The sequence below is a fragment of the Dreissena polymorpha genome, chromosome 5 (genome assembly GCF_020536995.1).
Source record: "Dreissena polymorpha isolate Duluth1 chromosome 5, UMN_Dpol_1.0, whole genome shotgun sequence".
Taxonomy (NCBI): Eukaryota; Metazoa; Mollusca; class Bivalvia; order Myida; family Dreissenidae; genus Dreissena; species Dreissena polymorpha.
Window position 1 is genome coordinate 65,208,265 of NC_068359.1, and position 15,996 is coordinate 65,224,260.

Below are 15,996 nucleotides of genomic sequence, written 5' to 3' on the forward strand. Positions count from 1 at the left end.
ATAGCATTTGAACTGTCCGTCCGAAAAATCTAACATTGGCCATAACTTTTGCAATATTGAAGATAGCAACTTGATATTTGGCATGCATGTGTATCTCATAGAGCTGCACATTTTGAGTGGTAAAGGTCAAGGTCATCCTTCAAGGTCAACGGTCCAATATATGGCTTCAAAGTGGCGCAGTAGGGGGCATTGTGTTTCTGACAAACATAGCTCTTGTTTTTTCTTGTGAATACATTATTTGGGCAATATGCATTGAACATTTGCATACAAACATAGTAGGAATTAGGGATGGCAAAATTATTTGAATATTCGAATATTCGATTGAATGATCAGTATTCGAATAACAGAATTGATATTCGCTTATTCCCAATTTTTGTTTCAAACGTAATTGCCCTTATATTTAATGACCTGCGAGCCGCTTATTAATTGGCACCCGAAATCATTTGGGATTAAGATGTTTGATGCGCCTTTTTTCGTGTCTACCTGATAACGCGGCCTGTATCAGCATTGATTGCGCAATGCAATATACACACTCTAAGAAAGGCCCAAAACTGTTCTTTGTCAATGAGGTGCCAATTAACGGCTTCAATTGACTGGCGAAGATTAATTAAGTTTCTGCGATCACAGTATGAACAGCCATTAAAATGTGTGAATACCTATTAATTATATGTGATAAGGGATCATAATTTAAATCTGAAATTGCCACCAGCCCCTTCGGAAGTATGGAATTACTTTACACGGTCTGTGGATAATAAGACCGCAACGTGTAATGTTATCGTACACGATAACGTTATTTTAAAATTTCAAATAAAAATAAAATTCTATGACATGATGTTTGTCCTTATATTTGTTCTTGAATATTTGGTGTATGCCTTATTGATATGTTTCTTTATATAAACGTACATGCTATCGTTACTTTAAAATTTCAAATAAAAATAAAATTCTATGACGACGTTTTTCCTTCTATTTGTGCCCAATTACACTATCCGTCATAGTATTAGCCAACAGCGATACAATTATTCGATAGCAACGTTAATGAACAGCCTCGTATTCAGCAAACAGATATAACTTACAAAACAATGAAAGTTAACACAAAACAATTTTCACTCTTTTCTGATATATTTCGCCTACATAGGCTTTTTCAAAGTTTGTTTTTACAATTAAGCTACATTTTCTTTCTATTTTTTAACACAACAATAGTATATTCAATTGTATTTCTGTGTCAATGTATACTTAATATCGCTACTGGATACAAAACTGGGTGATATTAGTTAAATCAATACATTCGTTTTATGCGAATATTCGAATATTCGATTGAATGGATTTGCGAATATTCGAATACCCATATAGGTATTCGATGCCATCCCTAGTAGGAATGCTAAGAAGATTAAGTGTACACAGTCATGTTACAATAATGCATAATAAAGCTATATAAATGTTATACAAACACTAATAGTTATGAAGGTAAATTAGTGTTACAAAGAGAACTCACCAATTCCAACAAACTTGTATAAGATTTGCTATGTTGTTAAACTGAACAGGCTAGTTTGCAACTTATTTGCAGGCATTAAATTGTTGGGGTTACCATTTTAGGTCTACATTTATAAATAAAGCTTTTATTTCAAGACTTCAATTTGTATACTTACTAAATTTTTGTGTCTTGTGTTGTAATGTGTCTTCTCAGACTGATATTTTCAACATTGTTGTTATCATTTTGTTGAAATGACAAAAATCAGAAAAGTATTGGAATAAGAAAAACAGATTGTGTAAATAATCTTTCATTGAATCCAAAATCAGTTCCAACATGTGCGTCCATCCTATAGCCCTATCCAAACCTATATGGATCAGTGTTTGCTGGAGGGTACGGGTTAATTTCCTTTTTTAGAGCGTTTTTTAAAACTCCCCAAAAGACACCAAGTACTGGTTCTACCCAGGAAATGGACTGGAGCATGTTTTAGTAAGCCTTAACCTTTTGATGCAATCTGGCTTAAATAGTTAAGTTTTATCTATGTAGGTCGGAGTTGCACTACTCGGGGATGCGTGTACGGTACGGTCTGATTCTGGAGGCGTTTTGCAGGGGCAGCGGAAACTTCCTGAAGACTCTCATCAAACAGGTGGAGGCTGTGGACAAGCTCACCAAACTCACCAATGTTCTCAAGGCGTCAGGCAAAGATGTAAGATTGGCACAAATTTGATATGTGCTGGTGGAAAACTTGAGTCAACGCATGTGCGTAAAGTGCCGTCCCAGATAAGCCTGTACAGCCTTGATAGGCTAATCAGGGACAACACTTTCCTCCTTGATTAACAATTCTGTTTAACCCTTTGCATGCTGGGATATTTGTCGTCTGCTAAAATTTCGTCTGCTGAATTTCTAAAATCATCATTTTCTTCACTTTTTGTCAAAGACCACTATCAGAATAGCAAACAGTTTGGATCCAGATGAGACGCCACGTTCTGTGGCGTCTCATCTGGATCCAAACTGTTTGCAAAGGCCTTCAAAATTCGGTTCCAGCGCTCAAAGGGTTAAAGAAAGTCTCTAAGCTTAAAACTAAGTATACATTTAGTAACTACTGAAGTCTTAGGATAACCAGCTGAAAACTTAGGACAACTAGCTGACAACTTAGGATAACTAACTGACAACTTACGATAACTAGCTGAAAACTTAGTTTAACTAGCTAAAAACTTCTGATAACTAGCTGAAAATTAAGAATAACTAGCCGAAAACTTAGGATAACTACTTTATCCTTTATATTCATAGCCTAACTTAAGAATGGAATCGATATTTTTAAGCGATATCTTGGATGTCACTTAATTGTCCCCTACTGGTTTCACCGGAGGGGACTTCTGGTTTGCGCTCTGTCAGTCTGTCAGTCCGTCAGTCAGTCCTACTTTTCTGGATCCTGCGATAACTTTAAAAGTTCTTAATATTTTTTCATGAAACTTGAAACATGAATAGATGGCAATATGGACATTATGGACATTATGCATGTCATTTCATTTTGTTCCTATGTCAAAAATTCTGGTTGCTATGGCAACAAATAGACTAGAAATACTGCTGAAAATAGTGGTTTTCTGGATCCTGCGATAACTTTAAACGTTCTTAATATTATGTCATGAAACTTGAAACATGGATAGATGGCAATATGGACATTATGCACATCATTTCAATTAAACCTATGTCAAAAATTCTGGTTGCTATGGCAACAACAACACAAAAAAAATATGACAATGGTGAAATTTCTGACAATGGTGGAGCCGGTAGGGGACTATATTGCTTGGCAATAGTCTTGTTCATCATACATTTGAAGAGCAACCAACAGTTTATTTCTAAGTGTTTACATAGAATCCGAGAACTGTTATTTTGTTTATTTTCATATGATATTGTATTTAAAACAAAATAAGCGGTTTTATGTCACAAAAAAGGTTTTTCACATGTCAAAATTATCTTTTCCTAAGATACTTTATTTCAATGTCAAATTTCATGTTCAAATTGGGACTAATTCGTGATAATAGTAGATAATAATCCTACTACCGGTATTCCTTTTCAGCATGTTTGTATGATCATTGTTCTTGGAAATCTGGGCAGTCTTCAAAGGTTTATCAGGGACATTACTTTCTGCTGTAATTGAATTTTTTGTTTTAAAGGAATTTTCTAAATTTAAATCCTGTTACAGCAAAAAGTATTGACCCTGATAAACCTGTGATGACTGCACTTATGCATTAAGCCCAGTTTTCCCAGAACCTGGCTCATATATTGACTCCCCCCACAGGACAAGCAGGAGTTGATGAGGATGCTTCATGAGCAGCTACAGCAGCCGGACTACCACGAGGTCCTCACAAACCTAACCTCCCCCCTGAACAGCAGTCATAGACTAGGCAATGTCAGGTAAGACTAACCTCCCCTCCCTGAACAGCAGTCATAGACTAGGCAATGTCAGGTAAGACTAACCTCCCCTCCCTGAACAGCAGTCATAGACTAGGCAATGTCAGGTAAGACTAACCTCCCCTCCCTGTACAGCAGTCATAGACTTGGCAATGTCATGTAAGACTAACCTCCCCTCCCTGTACAGCAGACATAGACTAGGCAATGTCAGGTTAGACTAACCTCCCCCCCCCCCCCGAACAGCAGTCATAGACTAGGCAATGTCATGTAAGACTAACCTCCCCTTCCTGTACAGCAGACATAGACTAGGCAATGTCATGTAAGACTAACCTCCCCTCCCTGTACAGCAGTCATAGACTAGGCAATGTCAGGTAAGACTAACCTTCCCATCCTGTACAGCAGTCATAGACTTGGCAATGTCAGGTAAGATTAACCTCCCCTCCCTGTACAGCAGACATAGACTAGGCAATGTCAGGTAAGATAAACCTCCCCTCCCTGTACAGCAGACATAGACTAGGCAATGTCAGGTAAGATAAACCTCCCCTCCCTGTACAGCAGTCATAGACTTGGCAATGTCAGGTAAGATTAACCTCCCCTCCCTGTACAGCAGTCATAGCTAGGCAATGTCAGGTAAGACTAACCTCCCCTCCCTGTACAGCAGTCATAGCTAGGCAATGTCAGGTAAGACTAACCTCCCCTCCCTGTACAGCAGTCATAGACTTGGCAATGTCAGGTAAGATTAACCTCCCCTCCCTGTACAGCAGTCATAGACTTGGCAATGTCAGGTAAGACTAACCTCCCCTCCCTGTAAAGCAGTCATAGACTAGGCAATGTCATGTAAGACTAACCTCCCCTCCCTGTACAGCAGTCATAGCTAGGCAATGTCAGGTAAGACTAACCTCCCCTCCCTCCTAAACTGGGTTTTTGCTAATGAGAGTCTTTAAACAAAATACTGTTAACTCAGAAAGTGTTGTCCCTGATTAGCCTGTGCACACTGCATGTGCTTATTTGTGACAACACTGTAGACATAAACATTAAGCCCCGTTTTCACAGAGCAAGGCATATTTGAAAAATATGCAGTTATAAAGATTGCAAATTGATGGATGATTCCCAAGTATAAAAGTTGCAGAAACCATGCTTTGTTTTATATAACACATCAATTAATATAATACAATGCTTAAAACTTGTTTAAATAGAGAATAATAGGTTAGTGTTGGTTATAGATCAGGTTTATCATGCGAGGCTTAGAAAACAATTTATTTTGTAAACTTTTTTGTTTAAACAAAATTAGTTTGACTGGATAATTTCGCTGGATTTATGACGTCATTTCGTCCAAATATTGACGTCATTTCCTGCAGTTAATTGTAGATGATATTTAATCAACGGGGCTTTAATCAACCGAATTCGCTGTAAAAGTGGGATAAAATGGAGTTCATTAATTTTGAGAAAGTCTTACATAATTATTGCGGTCAGTCACTACAAGGTCAAGGTCATTTTAGCTTAAAATGCAACCACGGCTTTTGATGGTGGTAAGGTATATACATTGTGTGTGTAATTGGTATTTTGCAGCTATGAGCAGTGCCAGGTGAAGATGTCCAAGAAGAAGCCCCTCTGGATGGTCTGGATCAACACAGACCCCCTGGCTGACCTCTGGGAGAAGACCTACACCATCCTTTTTAAAAATGGCGATGGCAAGTGTTTTGCTGTATAGTTCTGGAGGTTCAAATAGTGTCTGGCTTGGGGAAAACAAGGCTTTATGCAAATGTGTAAAGTGTCATCCCAGATTAGCTTGTGCAGTCTGTTAATGGGCCTGTTAGCGATACTTCCTTAAAACAAAAATGCTATAAATGCAGAAAGTGTTGTCCCTGATAAGCCTGTGCAGACTGAGCTTGCTAATCTAGGATGACACATTATGCACATGCATAAAACCCTTTTCCATATGGAGGCTAAATAACATTTTTTATCTTTATGAATCATGTTGATTACTGATTTTTAATTTTTTTTGCAAGCATTCCTATCAGTGTGCTTCCCCTGTTTGCTTAGTGGAGAAAATCTTTTGAACATAGTTTTGCGTTCTAAAGGAAAAATGTGGGGGGTGGGGGGGTCTCTTCCCTCTCTCTATGTTCTGTTTATCTCTTTACCACTTAGATAAAAAAAAAATGATGCATCTGTAGTCCCTTAGAAAGTTAAATTTAATTGAAGACCTTTATACAAGATTTAAGTTATAAAGGCTTCATTTCCAGCCTTTAGATATCGATCAGCAGCATACAGTCTTAAAACCTGACCAGACTGCAAGTTTCTCGCAGGCTGTTCTGTTTTGATGCTTTTTGCGCATAGCCATGTCCACTTAACTTCTTAGTGGGAACGGGTTATGACTGGTTTATGTTTGGTATCCACAGATCTGCGACAGGACATGTTGACCATGTCCACTTAACTTCTTAGTGGGAACGGGTTATGACTGGTTTATGTTTGGTATCCACAGATCTGCGACAGGACATGTTGACCATGTCCACTTAACTTCTTAGTGGGAACGGGTTATGACTGGTTTATGTTTGGTATCCACAGATCTGCGACAGGACATGTTGACCATGTCCACTTAACTTCTTAGTGGGAACGGGTTATGACTGGTTTATGTTTGGTATCCACAGATCTGCGACAGGACATGTTGACCATGTCCACTTAACTTCTTAGTGGGAACGGGTTATGACTGGTTTATGTTTGGTATCCACAGATCTGCGACAGGACATGTTGACCATGTCCACTTAACTTCTTAGTGGGAACGGGTTATGACTGGTTTATGTTTGGTATCCACAGATCTGCGACAGGACATGTTGACCATGTCCACTTAACTTCTTAGTGGGAACGGGTTATGACTGGTTTATGTTTGGTATCCACAGATCTGCGACAGGACATGTTGACCATGTCCACTTAACTTCTTAGTGGGAACGGGTTATGACTGGTTTATGTTTGGTATCCACAGATCTGCGACAGGACATGTTGACCATTCAGCTGATCAGTGTCATGGACTCCATATGGAAGGCTGCTGGACTAGATCTTAGGTATATACACTGATAGTCAAAGTGGAAGCACTATGAAAAATGGTCTAGACTCATTGCATGAAAGTTTGCAATGGACTATTTGTTATCTAAAAATATTGTTGAGATACAATAGCCAAGTGAGAAGGATAAATTAAAAGACTTGAAAATCTGACTTGAAAGTAATTTTGCTCATTCACAAATAAGATTTGATATTACAATGTGATTTTAGAAAGTAGACAAAGGATAGTACTTTTCATTTCATCATTTGCTGTAACATTAGATACTGATGAGCAGCATACAGCGTAAAACCTGAACAGACTGCGAGTGATTTACAGGCTGTTCTGCTTTTATGCTGTTTGCACATAGCCATGTCCACTTTGCTCCTGAGTGGGAGAGAGTTATAACCTTTGTTTTGTAAAGGCCCTGGTGTAGCCTTTGTACAACACTTTGCCTTACAGGATGACCCCCTACAGCTGTCTGGCCAGCGGTCAAGACGTGGGGTTGATAGAGGCCGTGCGTAACTCTGACACCATTATGAAGATTCAGGAGAAATCAGGGGCCAAGGCCTCCCTGCAGCTGGGCTCTAAGGCTCTACATAGCTGGATCAAGAACCAAAACATTGAAAGGTAAGCCATCATAAAAACTTATCTATGGTAGCAAAAATAATACTAAAACTTGAAGTTTCATTTCCTTTTTTTCCCCAATTAAATCCATCTCTTTCATGTTTAGGATCATGTGGAAAAATTATGATACACATTGTTAAAAAGGGTTTTGTAACAAAATTAATCAAGACTTACAAGATGTTAACCAGGTTTTATATATATATATATTTTAAACCCTGGTTATTAGATTGGGAAATGTTTGGTTGGGAGCCAGGCTGCGGGGCAGTAGGTGTCAGACAAGTGGTTTCTTGGAAAGTTAGTTTAGGAGTTTGATGGGTAAAGGTCAAGGTCAATGTTTCTAAAATGTGCACAGGCTCAATAATTTCAGTTTGGATAGAGATATACCTTTAAAATGTTCTGTCGAGGTATCTTACTTTCAAACTTCCCAGAATGAGGCCCAAATGACAAATACACCTCCACTGGTTAGTCAACAATGTTCCAGGAAAAATAATACAAAATGTGTGGGTCATTTGAATGTTTTGTTCTATCCTCATCAGGTACGAGGCGGCCATTGATGTGTTCAGACGTTCCTGTGCCGGCTACTGTATCGCCACCTTCGTTCTCGGCATTGGGGACCGACATTCCGAGAATATCATGTGTGCAAAGGATGGAAGAGTAAGTCAATACGTCTATTATGGGTATTATGGACAATTTAAGCATCCAACGTCTATAAAAACTACTTATTTTAGTATGTACCCAGTATTTAAGCTATGTTGCAATAGCATTTGTTTTAACCCTTTTCCACATAAGAAGCAAAGTGAAAATGGCTTTTGCAACCAGCATAAAACTAGAACAGACTGGCAGTCTGTTCAGGTTTTATGCTGTTTGCTGCTCATCAGTAACAAAGGGTTGGAAATGAAGCCTTTAAAACTTGAATATAGTAAGAAAGGTATTAAATTAAATGTTACTTTCTTAAGAACTACAAATGCGTCAAAATACGTTTCTAAGTGGTAAAGGGTTAAATACGTATCTAAGTGGTAAAGGGTTAAATACCTATCTAAGTGGTAAAGGGCTTTATACGTATCTAAGTGGTAAAAGGTTAAATACGTATCTAAGTGGTAAAGGGTTAAATACCTATCTAAGTGGTAAAGGGCTTTATACGTATCTAAGTGGTAAAGGGTTAAATACGTATCTAAGTGGTAAAGGGTTAAATACGTATCTAAGTGGTAAAGGGTTAAATACCTATCTAAGTGGTAAAGGGCTTTATACGTATCTAAGTGGTAAAGGGTTAAATACGTATCTAAGTGGTAAAGGGTTAAATACGTATCTAAGTGGTAAAGGGTTAAATACCTATCTAAGTGGTAAAGGGCTTTATACGTATCTAAGTGGTAAAGGGTTAAATACCTATCTAAGTGGTAAAGGGTTAAATACGTATCTAAGTGGTAAAGGGTTAAATACCTATCTAAGTGGAAAAGGGCTTTATACGTATCTAAGTGGTAAAGGGTTAAATACGTATCTTAGTGGTAAAGGGTTAAATACCTATCTAAGTGGAAAAGGGCTTTATACGTATCTAAGTGGTAAAGGGCTTTATACGTATCTAAGTGGTAAAGGGTTAAATACCTATCTAAGTGGTAAAGGGCTTTATACGTATCTAAGTGGTAAAGGGTTAAATACCTATCTAAGTGGAAAAGGGCTTTATACGTATCTAAGTGGTAAAGGGTTAAATACCTATCTAAGTGGAAAAGGGCTTTATACGTATCTAAGTGGTAAAGGGTTAAATACCTATCTAAGTGGAAAAGGGTTAAATACGTATCTAAGTGGTAAAGGGCTTTATACGTATCTAAGTGGTAAAGGGTTAAATACCTATCTAAGTGGAAAAGGGCTTTATACGTATCTAAGTGGTAAAGGGTTAAATACCTATCTAAGTGGTAAAGGGTTAAATACGTATCTAAGTGGTAAAGGGTTAAATACGTATCTAAGTGGTAAAGGGTTAAATACCTATCTAAGTGGAAAAGGGCTTTATACGTATCTAAGTGGTAAAGGGTTAAATACCTATCTAAGTGGAAAAGGGTTAAATACGTATCTAAGTGGTAAAGGGCTTTATACGTATCTAAGTGGTAAAGTGTTAAATACCTATCTAAGTGGAAAAGGGCTTTATACGTATCTAAGTGGTAAAGGGTTAAATACCTATCTAAGTGGTAAAGGGTTAAATACGTATCTAAGTGGTAAAGGGTTAAATACGTATCTAAGTGGTAAAGGGTTAAATACGTATCTAAGTGGTAAAGGGTTAAATACGTATCTAAGTGGTAAAGGGTTAATGGGATACTCATGAGAGCCATGTCTGGTAAGATCTAGAGATCACAACAAGAGCGGGAATTTAATCTGCAGCTACCTCTTTCATTAATTTTCAAGAGACAAATCAATGTCCCAAAAATATTTGTTTAGATGCACCAATAGGTATTGTTATGCACCTGGGCCCACTTGTATTTTAGTTGTAGACTTTTATTATTTAATTGGGGGAATCTGGAAATGGGGCAGCCTTTGTTTTCAGCTTTCAAACTTAACTAAGAGGTGTCCTCAAGATTACTTTTCAGAGATCAGAAATACAAATAAAAGACTTCATTATGCTCCTAATTTTATTTCAGGTTTTTCACATTGATTTCGGACACTTCTTGAATCACAAGAAGAAGAAGTTTGGCATCAACCGTGAGCGGGTGCCATTTGTGCTTACAGAAGACTTTGTGTATGTGATAGCCAAGGGTCGGGACCAACCACAGAAATCGGACGAGTTTAAAGAGTAAGAGTTTATGCTCTTATGCTTCGAATTTTCATATTTATCTGTTGATCTGTTTCATTCCCAGTTTGTATTACATTTTTTTGCAAAAATAGTGAAACAAAGTTGATAACAAGAATATAAATTAACAACAACATTATGAACTTCTCACTTCTAATTTTCCAGCAATTGTATTTGTATCTCAAAAGCATGTTTAAACCTAAACATTACCATACACATAAAATATAAGTCCTCACACAATGCAAAAGTTCTGACTATAATAGCTGTGACACTTTAAAGGAGCCTTTTCACAGATTTGGGCATGTTTTGAAGTTTGTCATTAAATGTTTTATATTGATAGATGTAAACATTTGCTCTAAAAAGCTCCAGTAAAAAATCAAGAATAAAATTAAAAAAAGAAAAAAAAGTAACCCTCAACAGGGCTCGAACCACTGACCCCTGGAATCCTGGCGAAAAAAGTCTCCAACTTAGATCCCTCGACCATTCTTCTTCACACAATGTCAGAAGTATTTTATACTTTATATAAGCAATCATCTTAGGTTCACAAAATATAGCGACAACAACAGAACTCTCCAAATTAATCAATCGTTTGGCGTTGCAACGCTTTATTATTTTCAGGTTTTTAAATCGTCAAAAGATGCATATAATGGTTATATTAGAGCATGGTAAATGTTCAGTATTACTATTTCCTCACAAATATCATAACTTAATCGAAAATTTTCGAATCTGAAACAACTTTTTTAAATTTTGTCAATTTGCCAAAACGTGAAAAGGCCCCTTTAAAATAGCTCCAACATTATTAAAAATAAACTATGACATTATATAAAATAGCTTTTAGACCTTAAATTGCTCAGACAATATAAACTAGCATTGGCTCTTAAATATAGTGCAGACATTTATAAAAAAAAATAGTCCTGACACTTTAAAGTAGTTCTAAACCTTTAAAAGAGCAATGACACTTAAAAATAATTCAGACACTTTAAAATCAGAGGGGGTAATCACGTGATAGTCAAGATGGCGACGTCCATGCCGAGACAGTTATTATTGGCTGTTTGTCGGGTCTGTCCCAAAATTTCATCCGATCTTCACCAAACTTGGTCACAAGTTGTATCTTGATGATGTATAGGTCAAGTTTGAATATGGGTCATGCCGGGTTAAAAACTAGGTCACGGGGTCACTTAGTGTGTTTAAAACCGAAAGTTTGTCCAGACCATAACTATGTCATTTATCATTAGATTTTAAAATAACTTGTTACATTTGTTCACCATCATGGGACGGTGTGTCGGGTGAAAAAAGTACGTCGATATCGCCAAGGTCAAGGTCACACTTGGAGTTCGAGGGTCAAATACCTGTCCAGGCCATTACTTTATCATTTATTGTGGGATTTTAAAATCATTTGGCTAATTTGTTTACCATCATGGGAGGGTGTGTCGCATGAAAGAATTACGTCGATATCTCGAAGGTCAAGGTCACACTCTGAGTTCAAAGATTAAAAATGGCCATAAATGAGCTTGTTTGGGCAATAACTATGTCGTTCATTGTCAGATTTTAAAATCATTTGGCACATTTGTTCACCATCATTGGACGGTGTGTCGCGCGAAATAATTACATCTATATCTCCAAGGTCAAGGTCATACTTTGAGTTCAAAGGTCAAAAATGGCCATAAATGAGCTTTCCCGGGCCATAACTATGTCGTTCATTGTGAGATTTTAAAATCATTTGGCATATATGTTCACCATCATTGGACGGTGTGTCATGCTAAAGAATTACATCGATTACTCCAAGGTCAAGGTCATACTTTGAGTTCAAAGGTAAAAAATGGCCATAAATGAGCTTGTCTGGGCCATAATTATGTCGTTCATTGTGAGATTATAAAATTATTTGGCATATATGTTCACCATCATTGGACGGTGTGTCGTGCGAAAGAATTACGTCGATAACTCCAAGGTCAAGGTCATACTTTGAGTTCAAAGGTCAAAAATGGCCATAAATGAGCTTGTCCTTGCCATAACTATGTCGTTCATTGTGAGATTTTAAAATCATTTGGCATATTTGTTAACCATCATTGGACGGTGTGTCGTGCGAAAGAATTAGGTCGTTAACTCCAAGGTCAAGGTCATACTTTGAGTTCAAAGGTCAAAAATGGCCATAAATGAGCTTTTCCAGGCCATAACTATGTTGTTTATTGTGAGATTTTAAAATCATTTGGCATATTTGTTCACCATTATTGGACGGTGTGTTGCGCGAACGAATTACGTCGATATCTGCAATGTCAAGGTCACACTGTGAGTTCAAAGGTCAAAAATGGCCATAAATGATCTTGTCCGGGCCATAACTATGTCATTTATTGTGAGATTTTAAAAATACCTGGTACATTTGTTCACAATCATTGGACGATGTGTCATTCGAAAGAATTATGTCAATAACTCCAAGGTCTTGGTCACACTTGGAATTGAAAAGTAAAAAAATGGCCATAAATTTGGACGGCATGTCATGCGAAAGAATTCAAGAGTTCAAAGGTCAAAATGGCCATAAATGATAATGGCATTGTAATTCTTAAAAATCGCCATAAATTTGATTCTCTTGTTTTGTGAAGACAGCATGCAAAATAGTCTGTGTCAATGCGGCACGTTCTGTGTCAATGCGGCACGTGGGGGTATACGTCACGTCTGTGACAAAGCTCTAGTTACTTCTGTTTATTGTTTAAATGATGCTCACTTTTCAGCCATATCAGTAAAAAGGTGATAAGCGTTATTTCGTTTTTAAATTCGCTTTATATCGCGACTTTACTCCCAGCAAATTTTCTTAGCAGAGCCCTAATAAGGTCATCCCGCTAAGAAATTTCGCACCGATTAAAGTCGAGATGTAGAAGGAATATTACTATGAAATAAAAGCGAATAACTGTCTTCCTAATATGGCTGGAAAGTGAGCGGAATAAAAAAAAAATACAAGTAATAAAGGGTATTAAACGACGAAAAATACCTGCCTCGTCATGGACGTCACCATCTTGTTTGTCACGTGATTACCCCCTCTGTAAAATACCATAACTAAAATTGTATCCACTTCTCCATTCACAGCTTTCAGCTCCTCTGCCTTAAGGCCTACGTGGAGCTGCGCAAGCAGTCAGACCTCATTATCAACCTGCTGACCATGATGCTGTCTTGCGGGATACCAGAGCTCCAGTCCCTTGACGACATCAGCTACGTGCGCAAGACGCTTGCAGTAGAGAAAACCGAGGAGGAGGCAGTCATGTACTTTCAGCAGCAGCTGCACATGGCGTACAAGGGACAGTGGACCACAAAGGTGGACTGGATGTTCCACAAGCTCAAAAACTAGCATTTGTGTTCATTGTATGGTGATATTTTTGGAGGGTGAATAATGTGATTTTTTGTTGGGTGGGGGCGGTTTTTCACAAACGGGTCAAATCATGTAGATCTAAGATTTATTTATTCAGTAATTAATTGACAAGAGTTTCATCAAAGTACAACCTCCAGAGATCTATATATTATTCAATCAAAAGAATCAGAAATGTGTGCAAGATCTTCAACAAGAAAAAAGATTGGAGGAAAATTGCTAGCCATGACGCACTTTTAGCAAAAATAAACGATGAAAGACTCCAGGATATTCCTAAAGATTGACAATAGTATTATCCATTGTGCTGTTTTTCTGATTTTTTTTCTTAAGTGACCGATTCTTATCATTACATGTATCATGAAAGCAAAATAGGCAGGTAAATAAAAAGTGGATATTTCACAATATGAGGTAAAATATTTATTAGGTTTATAAGATTTTAAAGAAATTGATACCTACTGTCCAAAAACTAGGTCTCTTGTTGAATCTCAGAAAAATTGTTATACTTATGAGCTACATAACTGACTTCATCTTAATTAAACTTTGTCAGAATGTTTGTCTTGACAATATCTATGTAGTGTCGAAGACAGGGTCACAGGAGTTCAAAAACTAGGTAACTAAGTCAAGTTTTAGAAAAAACTGGCTACCAATGTAGTGGCCATGTATAACTCAATATTAATGGAACATGGTCAGGATATTTAGCAATATCTAGTAATAGCTTCATTTTAGGTAAAAAAACTAGGTCATGATGTCAATGCTTAGAAAAAGCTTGTTAACAGTATAGATGCCAGGTTACTGATTCAACCTTGATTACATTTAGTCAGAACGTTTATCTTGACAATGGCAAGGCCATTTTTGAATCAGGATTATGTGGGGTCAAAAATCAGGTCACCAGGGCAATTATTTGATCATTAAAACTCTTGTACTCATGTGAGTTTTTCAGCCCTGGTCATGGCCTTCTTATTTCTTGTTTGAATTTTATTTGTTTGTGTACACATACTTTTCCTTAATTATTGATTATAATTATGTGTTTAAAAGTGCTCAGTTGAGGAAGAATGCAAATGATCACACGGTTAAAGTTTGCCTTAACTTGAAAATTTGACCAATAAGGTTCTTTAAATTATTTGTGCTTGATCCTTATTGGTTGAAATTTTAAGATAATATTCAAAGATCTAGCTCATTGATATTATAAGATAATGTTTTTTTGCCAGAACTCTTTGATCTGGTAAGGATTTTCCCCTACCTTTAATGACATTGTGCCACTGACAATTGTACTATTTCATACAGATCTGTGATGTATTGTTAATGAATGGGTGGGGGTTGACTACCTTTAATTTTGTTCATTTATTCACGGACTCTAGATGAGACAATATACGCTCCGTGATTTATTCATTATTCATTATAATTTATTTTGTAGCCATATTGTATTCTGTCCAATCACACGTTCATACGTAATACTATGTTCTGTACATTTTATTCAGATAATTAAATTGTGCATTAAATTTAGTTGGTTTTGTTATCTTCCCAAAAGAGTACTTTGTTTTGTTGAAAATATATTGTAAATAAATGAACAAATCATGACACCTTTTTAGATATCTAATGAAGATGTGCTTGAATAAAGTACATTTTGATATAATATGGCAAAATAATGTGTATGTGAATCGGTCATGACTTATCATGAATCATATCTGATTCAAGCAAAGAAGTTTGTAGGTTTCCTGCTTATGATTATATTCACTAAGATCTGTGGAACTGTACATACGCTTGGACAGTCCAAACAGTGTGAGTAACTGACCGCAATGACAGTCCAAACAGTGTAACTGACCGCAATGCTAGGACAGTCCAAACAGTGTGAGTAACTGACCGCAATGCTATGACTGACATAAAACCAGTAAAAAATCCAACCCCAAAATATTATTATGCCATATATAAATGTGCAAATCTTTTTACTTGGATTAGGCACAATTAATTGGTGTTTTAATTTTTCGCGGCCATTCGATTGGCCTACGTTAAAAAACGAACTTCATTTCCTGTGACTGTAATATTAAAAACATTCAAAGAGCGAACATCTGCGGTGCCTTTGGCGCTTTGATTTAACTTTTTGTTGTGTTCGCTTTTTCTACAGAATTTGTTTAGCCCTTTCAGTGCGGGAACCTAATTTTGAAGGCCTTTGCAAACAGTTTGGATCCTGATGAGACGCCACAGAACGTGGCGTCTCTTCAGGATCCAAACTGTTTGCTATTCTGATAATATTATTTGAAAAAAAATCGAAGAAAATGCTAATTTTAGAAATTCAGCAGACGACATTTTAGCAGACGACAAATTTC

General features: G+C 37.0%; 1 protein-coding gene across 3 annotated transcripts in view; it reads left to right on the plus strand.

Moving 5' to 3' along the window:
• The window catches only part of LOC127881822 (phosphatidylinositol 4,5-bisphosphate 3-kinase catalytic subunit alpha isoform-like), a 66,438-nt gene extending 51,263 nt beyond the window's left edge, over window positions 1-15,175 (plus strand). For all 3 annotated transcript variants that reach the window (XM_052429959.1, XM_052429961.1, XM_052429960.1), the window contains exons 15-22: window positions 2,015-2,174; window positions 3,771-3,886; window positions 5,453-5,574; window positions 6,864-6,942; window positions 7,380-7,547; window positions 8,081-8,198; window positions 10,169-10,320; window positions 13,396-15,175. In XM_052429959.1, the coding sequence (XP_052285919.1) occupies window positions 2,015-2,174; window positions 3,771-3,886; window positions 5,453-5,574; window positions 6,864-6,942; window positions 7,380-7,547; window positions 8,081-8,198; window positions 10,169-10,320; window positions 13,396-13,654 (1,174 nt within the window). In that variant the 3' untranslated portion in view covers window positions 13,655-15,175. The remainder of the gene's footprint in view (window positions 1-2,014; window positions 2,175-3,770; window positions 3,887-5,452; window positions 5,575-6,863; window positions 6,943-7,379; window positions 7,548-8,080; window positions 8,199-10,168; window positions 10,321-13,395) is intronic.
• The last annotated feature ends 821 nt before the right edge of the window (window positions 15,176-15,996 follow it).